The sequence below is a fragment of the Hetaerina americana genome, unplaced genomic scaffold (genome assembly GCF_022747635.1).
Source record: "Hetaerina americana unplaced genomic scaffold, ioHetAmer1.1.p SCAF_7, whole genome shotgun sequence".
NCBI lineage: Eukaryota > Metazoa > Arthropoda > Insecta > Odonata > Calopterygidae > Hetaerina > Hetaerina americana.
In genome coordinates this window covers 32695530-32708968 of record NW_027287316.1, presented here as the reverse complement: position 1 = coordinate 32708968, position 13439 = coordinate 32695530, and the positions used below count along the sequence as shown (strand labels likewise).

At 41.5% G+C, this 13439-nt stretch overlaps 1 protein-coding gene across 7 annotated transcripts in view; it reads left to right on the top strand.

Annotated features, from left to right (window-relative positions):
* Positions 1-13439, top strand: part of dlg1 (discs large 1) — a 745269-nt gene that overhangs the window by 506944 nt on the left and 224886 nt on the right. The window contains exon 1 of one of the 7 annotated variants that reach the window (XM_071595642.1): positions 9928-10125. The exons of the other annotated variants lie outside the window; for them this stretch is intronic. Coding sequence (XP_071451743.1) covers positions 9979-10125 — 147 coding nt within the window. The 5' untranslated portion in view covers positions 9928-9978. Of the gene's footprint in view, positions 1-9927; positions 10126-13439 lie in introns of those variants that run through there. 7 annotated transcript variants of the gene reach the window in all.

The following is a 13439-nucleotide window of genomic DNA, read 5'->3' as shown; positions in this document are numbered from 1 at the left end:
ACAGTTTAAGTGAAAAATCTCACAATTTCTGCAGTCAAACAGGAGCGTGCCTCCGTTAAAAAAAGTCTTAGTACTTTGTGAATTGATGCATGGAAGTATGTTGAGATCAAATGCAAATCGTTATCCGTGGAGTTGACTCAGCATTTCATTAATAAGTTATCTTCGTTGGAGGAATTTTAGATTTTCTTGTAGTCATGGTATTCCCAGGGATTTTAATATAAATTCCTTGAGTTAATATTCAAAGAGGATTTGAATGAGTTCATTCCAAAATGATAACGGATGGATGCTGATGGGTGGAGAGGGTAATTTTTGCTCCATGTGATGTTTCAAATACCAACATAGCGTCAATGCTAAATTCATTAAAACCATTTTTGAATGAAATTAAATCATCGAAAGTTTGGGGAAAAAATCAACGCATTAATGGGAGTTCATTTGTGTGAGGGAATGGTAAGAATAGGTCGTTTCCCACGCGTGTGTAAGTACACTGAAAATTCTTGGTTAAAGACGAAACTTTTCTTTTGGAAAAAAATTTTTTTGACGAAATTTTTTTTGAAAAATTTCATTTAAAAAATTTTAATTTTTTGGCGTCACGTGGTAGTCCCAATGGGTTCCGATGACTACCCTTGAAAGTTACAAGTGTTTGTTTCGCTAAGGAATCCCGCCATTTTCACCTAACAGGTAATAAAAATATAATTTTTCGCAACTCATTTGAGACTTCTTTTGAATTTTGAGAAACCGTGATGAACTGGCGCGTGAGCATGTGTCTTTCAGTCATGATCATGCGCGTCTTTCTATGGCATTAAGAAATAGGTACCTGTGTATAAATAATACTTAAATTCGGAAGAGATCTGTTTGTTTGTCGTGTTTTTTGATAACTTATGTCGATAAAATGTCGACTTTTGATGAAAATTTTCGTATTTTTTATAACCTCAGGTAGGTTTTAATTAACATTAACTTCGTGCCACGTTGAATAGGGGTCTATAAATAAATAATGTCCCTGGGAGCGATCAAGTTTCATTAGGCTCTGACGATTCTTTTTCACGTTTTTATTTTTTGGACTCTAGTTCTGACATAGGAAACATGTTGTGAAGTATGAAATATTATCTTTTAATACTTGAAAAAATCAATGAAATTACCACAGTATCTTTTAACGAAGTCATCCGCTAAATTTACATTACAATGCACCAAGAGTGTAAAAATCATTCGCCTTGACTGGAATTCCGATCAGGGCGAATGATGTTTACACTCTTAAAGAGTTGCATATTAATATATCAATGTATTATATCCGGCGTGCAATTATTGATATAGCGGAAAATACTCGTATGACTCGTAGCTGTTATATAGCAGGATTATTTTTAAAGAAAAAGTCGAATCGGATAGTTTAAACATTACTACATTTATTGATTTTCATTAATCAACGGACGCTACGGTCTCAGCTGATTTCACTGGCCTCCGCTGGTGGGGAGATACCGCTACCCATTTATTCCAGTCTCGTAAAGACGCCTGGCCTGCACGTCATCACGAGACCTCACCCCCAATTATAGTCTGAGCGTGCGACTAAGTCCTCGAGCCGTGACATATCAAAATAAAAACGCCCCCGTCTCTCTCCCTTCCTCTCCCCCGTCCGTGAACAGGGGTAGCTTAAACGAAGCGGAGTTAGGACGGCGCCCCAGCCCAACTCCGTTGCCCTCACTCCCCCCGTGGTGATGAGGCGACACCCCCGCATCGAAGGAGGAGGCCATCATCATCATCGCACGGGAAGCGGACGAAGGCGGAGGACCTTTCGGAGCGCACACAGAGGGGCGGGGGCGCGCGGCGTCGTCCTTGGCGGCCCGCTCGGACCCCCGTCTCCTCCCACGCGATCGGCCCACGTGATGACCGCCCTCCCCCGCGGCGGCGCGCCCCATGTGCTCTCTCCTCTGCCCCAAGCGGAGACCTCTCTCGGGGGGGTCTCCTCCCCCCACTCCGTCGCAAGGCGGCGTCGCCGTCGGCGGGTCCCCGAAGAAGGTCGTGCGCTTCGACTCGATCGTGGACACTTTCTCGGCCTCCATCCCGTCGTCCTCGCCCTCCTCGCCCCCCGCCGTCTCCTCTCCCCCGCCCCGGGCCGGAGACATGACCCCCGGACCCTCCGCTCCCGAAGGACCGCCAGCGTTCCCTTCCGTTCATCACCACCACCAGTATTATCAGCATCTTCCGCCACCGGGGTCGCGAAACCCGGGCGCGCCTCTGCCGGCGGACGTGTGCACCACTGAGCCTCGCGGTTTGGCCCCGTCGCTCAGCGCCTTTGCGGTCAAGGTATGAACTACGTTTTCCGCCCGATGTGTTTGTCTCAGCTCCAGCTTTTATCGCCATAGTCAATGGCGCGGCATTTGAACTGGGAGCGGTGGCTTCCAGTGTGTTTCTTTCACTAGTCCAGGAGATAATTTGGAACTTTTGGCAATTGTTTTTTTCCGCTGACAAGGAGTGCCACAGTCGATTATTTTGTAGCATTGTGCGATATAGTAAATTAAATTGTAATTATAAAAGATATTTTTTTGTTTCCGTTCAAATTACACGCCATATTTATATTTACGCATGTTTTAGGGATGTATAGTGTTGCAAAACAATAAACATTTCTAAATAATAGCATACTTCCTGAAGGTTTACGAAAAAAATATTGGAAAAATGTTTTTGGTACTTCCGTTCATTTATAATATCAATTACCAGGAAAAAATTATCAATTTTTTACAGTAGTTCGCTTTAACATCATCACGTAACTCTTCACTTTGATCGTAATTTCTCCGACTCGTCCTCCGAGCTTTTAAATCGTGGAGGACCAGTCAGCTTTTTTAATTAATCGTCAAACTTAATTTCTTCCCTATGGAATTACAATTGCCTATTTTTTTACAGCCAAGAACGATAAATGATAAAATTAAAGACTCATTGAAATCTTATGTACAGATTAACCAATGTTTTATGTTAAAAGAAGATATTCTTTTCTCCAAGAAAATACTACCCCAAGTTGTAGGATTACGATATAATTTAGGATGTCATATTCTGAAAAAAATGTATTTTAAGCATTTATGAACTATTTCTGCCAAAGTAAATGAATGCTTGTTAAATGTTTTAGATTGTAAGTTTAAAAAATCTAAGCTTTTATTAGTAATAGAAATACTTCTTTGAGAATGTTAGTCTGCTTATAAGTGAACATTTCTTATGCATCATGATTCATATTTTTAAATAATAATTTTTCAAATAAAAGATATATAATGTCACTTCATCAAAATGTTTACTTTAGGTAGGAAAGTTGGATTAGTGAATTTAAACCTGTTTAATGTGGACTTCTTGGTTGAGTAGCAATTTCTTTGCTAATTTTATGGTCACGCATTTTACGAATTTGATCCGAACCTTGATCCGAAGTGGTCAAATGTGAAACCCGAATTTATAATTGTTCTCGTATAATTCGATTAATATTTCTCAAGCATTCTCTTACGGTGAAAATAGACAAAACTGGCTGATGCGTGAAATTTGAGTCATCTTAAATCACTGTACGTGTATCTACTTAGGTTAGGAGGAAGAACATTTAGTTAATTGTTGTGTATTTATATCGTTGGTAATTTTTTATTCATCTCTTTGGTGTACTGTGATAAGGAATTTTTAGGTCTACATCCTTCAGTCTTATGGTGTATAAACAAAGACCCTTTAATCATCATAAAGGCCTACAAATCTCCGCTGGAATTCATTTCTTTTGAGTAGTAATTTTCAAAGATCTTGAGCATGTGGTACGTATTTAGTCGAAAACGTTTTACCTCCTTTTTACTGGTATTTCTTCTACCTCAGCTGAGATACTGAAAAGTCCTTGGAAAATTTGTTTATTTTCGGCTTTCTTCTTGTGAACTTCAATCTCCTAGAATTATTATTTGAATTTCAAAAAACCTTCGTCATAATCAGTCGGGTATTATGAATTTATCGATCATTTTTCATTTCATTCGTCTGCATAGAAATCGATGATTATGAGCGCTTATGAATAATCGTAAAGAAATGTGTTCAATTTATTTTTGAGCCAGAGGTTTAAATTTTATCCGAACGAGTATTCTCTTTTGCATTTCCGAGTGCGCCATCGCATATTTCCCTCATTCACTTGTTTCCGCTCCACTTGCGTCGCCACTTGTGCCGCCCGATCTTTTTTTCCCTCCTTTACCCCATTCCATCGCCCCTCCCTCCGTTTTCCGCAATTTACCCTCATTGCGACGCCGCTGTCATGGAAACGCGTTTTCCCGCCCTTTCTCCCCCCGGGCCCACTGCGCCAATCGCGTGGACCGCTCCTTGCCTTCTCCTCTCCTGGTTGGCCCTCCTCATCGCTCCCCCCTGTTCCCCTTCCCACCGTTTATTTTCGGGACGTCAGATCCTCCCCCTACCCTCCTCGCCAGGCGCGCGCATGTGGTTACGGCTCTACTGCGTCCGCGGCGGCGACGGGATCTCTTGATTGCATTTGTGGAAAGGGGAAGGGGGAAAAAATAATGCAAATTGATTGCGTCGCATATGAATATTAATCGGCGCGGGCGATATTAATCGATGTAGTTTTTCCCCCCGTCCCACACCACCACCTCTCCCTGCCTCTCCTCCTCCTCACTCCTATATCCCCTTCTCCTCCTCAACGCATACGAAAATCCCTCGCCACATTTCGTGGCTCGCCTCCCGTAGGTTTGGAAATGAGTCGTATTTCCCGCGTCGCGCTCGGCCCCTCCCCGTTTCACTTCCCTCCCTGACCCTCGGAAGAAGATTCGACCGATTTTTCCGGCTCGATCGTTTCGAATCCTCCTCTCTCTTCAACCCCTCTCTCAACCCCCCTCAACACCACTCCATTCCTCCCCTCACCCCCTCCCCCAGATGCCAACAAGCTTATCCAGTGCGCTCTACTTCCTGGTTTGGTACCCGTCCAAAATCTCCACGATGGACTCCTCCGCCGTTACCACCGCCATCATAAACTCGTGCATAGCTGGAGTGTAGGATTCCAGCCTCCCTAACTCCCTCCTTCTCCCCCACCCCTCCCTTTCCCTCGTCTCCTCCGGCTTCTTACCCCTCGCAACTCCCCCTCCTCTCTCTCTCACTCTGGAAAATTTTGTTTCTGCCGTTTCGTGGGATTATCCCCTCGCCCGTCGCAGTGTTTCCTCCAGTCCGTGGAAAGCCTCCACCGGCGACCGAGGTTTTCCCACATCATCCGAAAGGGTCGAACCCTAGAACTGTCTCCCACCCGATCTCTCTCTCCACACACACCATCTTCCCCGTCCGTTCCCCAGGGACGGACGTCCATACGTCTTAAATATCTCACAGCCGTCTCTCTCCTCTTTCGACCGCTCCCGCTCGGCGCACACCGAAGTGTGTTTTATCGATTGTAGGGGACGTCTCTGCTCTACTGCACTCTCCGCGACCGACTGACTGGCTCGAAGAGAAAAAGGAACTCTCGTCCGCGTGAATTTTATTCACTTTTTCACCTCTTCGATATATATATCTCTCTCTCTCTCTCTTACTCCCTCTCTCTCTCCCTCCTTCGTGTGTGACGTGTTAAAAGTGTTGGGTGTCCGAAACGGTTGTTTTCCCACCAGAGTGCTATTCCCGAGGAATGAATTCCATCGCGTGGAACCGTTTCGTTTCGCAGTGACCTTCTTCAAGAATAGTGTTACCATTCGCCACCGGATCGGAAGGAGAGCTGTGCCGAAATATTTCTCAGCGGCGGCGCGTCTCGGATATAGTGCTTCCGTTGGGTTGCTGGTGTTTCCATCGCTTTGAAATCTACTGCACAATATTCCAGACCCTTTTTCTTCTTCCCACCATCGTGCTACCTTTAGCCATCCGTCCTTCTCTTCCATAATATGTTTACTTCGCTTCTAAATCGTAAATTTCCGCTTTCGTCATATTCCTTGTGAGTGTGCGTACTTTCGTGCATTTTTAGTGGTGTTGTATATGAATTCAGCGGATATTACCGGAAGATATTTCGACCTTAAAATTTGTGCTCGAAGGATATAGCTGTTGAAATGTATTCCAGTAATTTTAATGTTCACGTTTTGGTTAGAGCTTCAAGAATCGTTCGCCGCTGTTGCATCTTAGTCTAGCGTTCGTTGCATGATTTCTGTAAATAATTGATAACGTCTTCTATCATTCATCGTATTCAGTCCGTATCACGTGATACATGCTCCCCAAACTACTGGGAAAACCCTGATTGTACGTTCTTTCCGAGAATTGATCGATGTCTCTGATTCATTCCCGTCTCGCCGACGTTTTAGCTAGCCTGAGATACGACACTCGATGGCAAAAACAATCCCTCTCTTGTAAACTGCTACGAAGGATTCGATTGACATTTGATTCGACAGGAGAATTGATACATTCTTATTTTCGGGAAGTCGCTGAAGCTGGGCGCCAGGCAGCCTTTCTCTCCGTCACAAAAAGCCACTAGTTGTTGACGACTCCGTGGATATCCAAGCGACTTATTTCAATTTCTCTTCGGAACAATATTCAATGATATGACTGATATCTCGATGAGGGAGAGTTTCGTTCCCTGTTCGCATTGAATCCGCCTTCTGTTTCACGAGCACACGGCGAGTATTCGTAAACAAGCAGCCATCCAAGTGGCGTCAGATGTGATATGATCCTTTTTGTAACCAAAGTTTTGAGTTCATTAATCTGAGGGGAAGAATTTGTTTAAATATAATATAGTGTTAAGCATCAGTTTATCCCTCCGATAATAGTTGACGTAAAATAACCTTATAGAATTATTTTTTTTGCTTCGATGTAAATCAGTTCATATCGAAGAACAAATGAATCGAAATAAATATGAGCATAACAGTAGCAGGACAGTTTTTTTAGTATCGCTCATCAGCAATATCATTCAGCATCGTTAGCCTAAGTAACCGAAAATCACTAAGTGTACTGATTAATAGAATCGTATGCCAATTTTATGGATGAAAGGAAATATAAAATTTCTATATTATAAATTTGAATAATTTACATGTTAAGTGGTAGGTTACATAACTTTTCCGTCACGGGTCTGTTTCTGAATTATTCACACATCCTAATATAAATTCCTGCTTGCAACGCACGTGGATTTTTGTCTAAATTTTAAGTTTTCTATTCCCCTTGTCGTTTTGTCTAATGGTACTTCTGATCAGTGGTCATCGATCATAGTGTATACGCATTTCTATTTAATATTTGTGCCAATATTTTCTTACTGAAACAATTGTCACGTTAGGACTGCGAATATTCTTCTTCTTCTTTGTTGTTTTTTTTGATTCGTGTGTGGCGAAAGACAGTCAGCTTTAAGTCTTCATTGCGCGTCATCTGATTAGATCTATTCAAGTTTTCTGATTTAAGAGTCGAAATCTACTGTCAGAAAGTAGCATTCTCAAAAGCGACGGCTTTTTTCCTTACTTACTGTATAATTGGGTTAGTTTTTCATAGCTGTCGTTGCAAATATTCCAAACCATTTAAAAGTTTCCTTTTCGCCTAAAAGGTTAACTAGGCGCATCCTATTAAATGAACTCTATCGGAGGCGAGGGTGTGATAAATTATGGAAGTTTAACTTCCGAGTAATTCTTGCCCCGTTGTTCGTTGCAGGGAAAGTAAATTCGCCCCTTTTGTGTTATTTTTTTCAGTCCCCATCCCCTTCCCCTTTTTACCCCTCCCGCTCCCAGTGCCGCGCTCCCAGCTACGCTCGGTCGTTTGCGCTTAATTCCTTATACGACTTGCCATAGCGCGTGAATTGGCTTCGGCTTGCCGTCGCATAGCTCCTCCCCCACCCCTTCCCCCTTTTCTAGTCGCCCCCGTCTCTACCACACGTAACATACCTTCTGCCACCACGCCCTCGGCCCCGTTCCATTCATTTGACCGCCTTCCGCATGTGTTTTATTCCTTTTTTTAGTTAAAAAAGAAGAGCACTTCTCTCTCTGAGGGAGAGAATTCCCGGCGCGACCGAACGATTTACTTTGTCCGCATCGCAGTTGCAGCAGGCCTTGCTCCTCCGCGTGAAATAAAACCTTATCGCTGAGCGTTGGTCTTCTCCCTGAATATCTCGAGAGCATAATTTGTAGTGTGCTCTCTATTCCTTTTAGTGGTAATTTTGCTCTATGTAATGAATAACGCTAAAAATATGGGCTCAGCTTGTGAGGTTTAAAAAAATTAATTTCTCTTTTTCTTTCTTTCACGAGTAAAAAATTCCAATTTACGAAATTTTGAAAAAAAAATTTTTTTTTCGACTAATGCCTTAAAATTGTCTATTGGGATTCCGATGACGTTGTTAGATGAAATTAGTTAATAACAGCGGTGTGATGTGCCAGATATTTTATTTTTATTTTGAGGTCGAATGAATATATTTTATTTAATTGATAGTACGTCATTTTCGTGCGCATCCGAGCGTCATTATCAAATGTCTCCGTCGGAATTTCTCTTGAGCCGTTCTAATACTTTTTCTAGGGTGCAACAGCGAAACTCTTTCACTTTATTATTTTTTCAAGTCTCCAGATTCTTCCCTACGTCCAATTCAAGTTGTGAAGTGGTTCATAAATCATAAAGAGGACATTCTAATTCCATTTTTCTAACGCAATCATAGGATATTGTTTACATCCTTCGAAAACCGTTAAGAACCATTAGCAACTTAACGGAAGCGACTTGGCATTGACTGAATCTACGTACTGGTTTTGTTCGCTTGTTTGGTATTAATCAAGCATTTATATCAGTTTTTTTCATTACCCTTCCTGAAAAAATAACTAGATCCCCGGAGAGATTCCGTCGATCAACAGAGTAGCCTCCTGGTCGTAACAGGATAACACGTGGGTTTCGTGGTTATTGGATTGTCCTTTTCACCCGTGAATCTCGCGATGCAATTTGCTGTACATGAATAAAATATCAGCCTTCCTCGGGCCTTGAGCAGACTTAAAGCTCACGGATAGCTCTCGGTGATAACGGGGAATGAATGTCGGCTCGTTCCACCCTAGTTAGAGCCTTTCCGAGTGAAATTAGAGGTTGTGCACGAAAACAACGGAGTAAGCAGGTCTGTTTACTTGAGTATTCCGTCTAGGGGAAAATAGTCCTCTTCGTTTTTCTTTCATTTTTATCCTAGCTCAAAATCAAGAGAGGTGATAACGTTTTTGTCCGCCTACCAAGTCGGAACGTCGTCTTTGATACTTATTTTTTTGTTGATCAATCGTAATTTCTGATGATTATGAAATTTTAAGTTTGCGTTTGAAAACATTTTGGAGATGCGATGATAAAATATTGATCTATATTATCCATTCGGTAAAACGTATTGCTTGTTTATGTTGGTATTCCTGTTCACCTTTCCCTCTATCGCTGCTCTTTAATCACGGTTTCCCTTTCCCTAACTCAAAAAGTTTCATCCGAACACCTCATTTTTCCCTGCATACACTTGGGTTTTCCCAAGTTTCTCGCCCCACACTTTAAAAAATACTCATAAATACTTCTCCATTTCCTTTCTAAGTAGAGGCTACCCTTCCGCGCAAACTCGGGAGGGAGAGGACATATTCCTTTGGTGACGAAGTAAACTTATCCTAAAGTGCTGGCGACCAGATCAACACGTTGTGGAACCCCCTTCAAAACAAAACAAAACTGGCGGGATCCATTGCTTGTTTCTGTGGAAATATTCGCCTGAGTGTTGTCCCACGTTCCTATCTTTGACATTGTCATTTCAGCGGACTGTGTACTGTGGACTTAACAGCGAGGATCGTTATGTAAAAACCCGGCGTGGTGTGTGGTCGGGGTAGACCAACGGTCCTGTTTCGATGATACCCTGCAAGTGGTGGGATTTCTAATTCTATTCGGGGTGGGAGAAGAGAGTTGGGGCGGGGGGGGGAGAGGAATAAAAAAGACCAGGGAGAGAAGGGTGGTGGTGGTGGCGGGTGGGTGGATCCTCCTCCGCCGTCGTCCTCCACATCGCTTTCTCCCTTCTGATCTTCGCGCACGTTCCCTTCGTCGAAATCGGGACGCGCCATGAAAGACGAGGGGACGCTGCTGCCGTCGCAGCCGGACGGCGACCTCCTGCAACTCCCCCGAAGGCGACACTGCAACCGCTTAAGGCGACCGAGGCTGTTCGGAAGGGCTAGGGTTTATCTGAGAACCAGGTGGTCCCCTAAATCGGTACGTTTACCGCGGTTCACACCGAGGACGTTACTTTCCACATCCAATCCCCGTGAGTCCTATATCGATCCCCTCATGCGGGTTTTATTCCCGAGGATACTCTCCTAAATCATGGATTTTACGTTGTTCAATAAGTTTGGTAACGCGCGCCGCTGTTGGAAGCCCGGCTTCTATGTATGCTGCCTTCGTGAAATGTGGCCTCCTTTTCAGAGCGCAGTTTATTGGAGTAGCTTGCGTACCCAGCCGTAGTAGGACTGCGCGCCAGTTCATTTTAAGTTTTGTTTCTTTTTTTCGATTTTTACGGATACCCACTGGAATTATGGCTTTCAAGGGTATTACTCCGAAGAACTTCACGTCTATAAACCTGCGAATTCATTCTTTTTTAGGGGCAAAAGTGATCTTGCAGTGTTAATCCCGAACATTTTGACATTAATCAATGAATATAGCTGTAAATAAATTCAGCTCTTCACAGCCTCAGCTAATATCTCTCGGAGTCGTGAGGATTTTTTCTTCCACACGAGTCCGGCTACGAAATGTTCTTTTTCCACGAAAATATCGTAAACGGATTCATAAAGCGTATAATTCTAACCAAAACTAAAATATCACTATTAAGTTACTGATAAAGATAATTGTATAATTTCTTAGATTCAATGAGTCCTGCGTATATGGTGGTCACAGAATCGTTTCAAAGCGGAGAAATGCCGGAATTCAGCCCTCTTGGCCGGAAATCCGTCGAAATACTTGCAATAAATAACTTGGCGATGGATTATAAATGGATTTTTTTTATTTTCGTTTCTTAAAAAATCTGCACAGAATAACATTTGTCACCTAAGATGAGCGCTGAAGATGCGTTACCCACCACCTTTTAAGTGGATGAAAATTATTGCCTTTGGCATGTATATTAATAATGGTTTCTTATTAAACGAATCAATTTATAATAATTTATTGCCATTTTGATAGGGTTCTGATTTTTGTCAATTTTCGGGAGATTTAGATGCACAAATATGTTATTAGAAAAAACCTGCCGGAGATGAGAAAGATAATATTATTTAGGTAAAATATGAAAAATATGTTATGATCCCGGGATATTAGTATTTTAAAAGGAAATAAGCACATTATACCAATTGATTGAGGGCGGATTTTCGTGGAAAGTAACGGAATGATAAATCGATTACATTTAGCAGAAAGATGTTATTATAATTAGAATTGTATTAGTATGCATGTTAGTATTGGTAGTAATTGTTGGAATAGTTGAATGAAAGATGTATTCATCGCTTTGTGGCCCAATCTGGTCCCGTTTGAGAGTCATTAGGTACGAATGAGTACATGGTAACATTTTCGTCAAAAGACTAATTGGATGTTTCTGTCATCAATGTTGAAATTTTCTTGATAATAATCAGCATTCATCTGTAATTAACGCGTCGTAGATTTGAACATTTAACACTTTTCAAATGTACTGCTAATGTGTTTAACATCTTACAGTGCTAATAGAGAGTGATTTCTCATGCAAAACAGTTCATAATTTAGTAACGCACAATTTCTCTACGCTACGGGCTAGACTCATTTCAGTATAAGCATTACATTGAACATTTTTCCAAAAATAATTTGACATTTTCCAACAATAATTTGACATATTTTAATTTATGCATAAATTATTTTTTGTGACTGCTCAATTTTGAGCCAATGAAATCGCTGATAATATGGTATTTCATGTTCATCATAACCCATATTAAATATGTATCTAGTACAGGAGTACTGCAGTCTCTGCAGTTTAAGGTTCATTTTACAAAAATATATTTAAACAATGAAACAATAATCAAAGTATGTATACAGTAGTACTCCAACTAGCCTTTTACGGATTTGTAGAGGTATGAATTGGATGAAGTATTTCAGCTGGCATAGTGTTCTGTTAATTTTGTTGTATTATGTATCTGTATGTTCATGTCATGTTGAGGTTTATATATATGTATGTATATATATATATATATGTGTATATATATATATATATATATATATATATATATATATATATATTATATATATAAATATATATATACATACATACATATATATATGTATGTATGTATATGTATATATATATATATAATTACTCTTTCAATGTGAACGCTAAAGCTCCAACGACTTGTTACCCTATTGGATGAACCGAGTACTGCGCTTGAAGAATGGATTAAAACCAAAATGAATATATCCATTGGATACGGCTCTGAGTTCAATTTGGATGTTTTATCGTTATACTAGTACTAGTATTTCGCTTCAGAGTGAAAACCGAAAGATGAAAAAGTATTCGATTTCATAGGTAACTGAAAAATTGCTTTCCTCTTAGTAACTAATCTGTACTTCTTATGGTTATCGTTCGCAGTAAATGGTGGAATAGTTGAAGTTTGATTCGGAAACTGAACGCAACAGTGACACTTTTTAAATGGAAAATCTCATCATTCGGTTTCCGGAGTTTCCATGTTGTCGTGTTCCCTTTTTCTCCATTCAAGTATTTCGAAGAGCCGGACACAAATGTAACGGTTCTTGAGTTTAGGGTTCGGTTTCGATGACGATGCTGTCTAAGTTTGAATTGTTCTCCGACCATCATCCAAGCGAAAATGTGGACACCACCAAACTGTCACAGAAAAAGTCAGCTAACGCATAAAGTTTTGAATCAGAGCCTACGCCGTGGGAAGACAAAGCGCCGGCCACCACTTCATTCCGATCCCTTTAAAAAAGAATGTATGTTCACATGTTTGGAGAATGCCGATCATTTTTTCCCTCGGAGGAAATGCGCGAAATGAGATAAAAATGGGGCCTTCATCGTAGCGTGATTGATTGAATGTTCTCGTCTCCCCTTCTGCGATCTACTCTTTAAATATTTTCCCCTTTCTAATTTCGTGCTTCCGGCAGCGTTAGCGCAACAGGGACGTGGATGCTTTTGCCTTCGAGTGCTTTATTATCATTCACAGGCTTCCTGTTCCGTGGCTGTTTGGCGAGGAAGTCACTCTTTTATGCTTTCGGTGCGTGACAGAGTCCGTGGTTCTCCACATTTACTCGATGGGAGTGGGGAGGAGGGGGACTTTCATTTTTTATTACGTTGGAGTGAAATTTCCGGCAGATTCTCACTGCAGCAGGAGCTTCGAGAATCTGTAGTGTTTTAAAAGTTCTCTTAAGCGGTGATTTCAAACCTCGGAACTGACGCACATGGGCAATAGTTGAACGTGGTAATTAGCTGAGGAATTGCTGCGTCATACCGAAGCGTCGATTCAATGACAACTTTTTCCGTTGAATATGTTTGTAGCTGTTATCCTTGA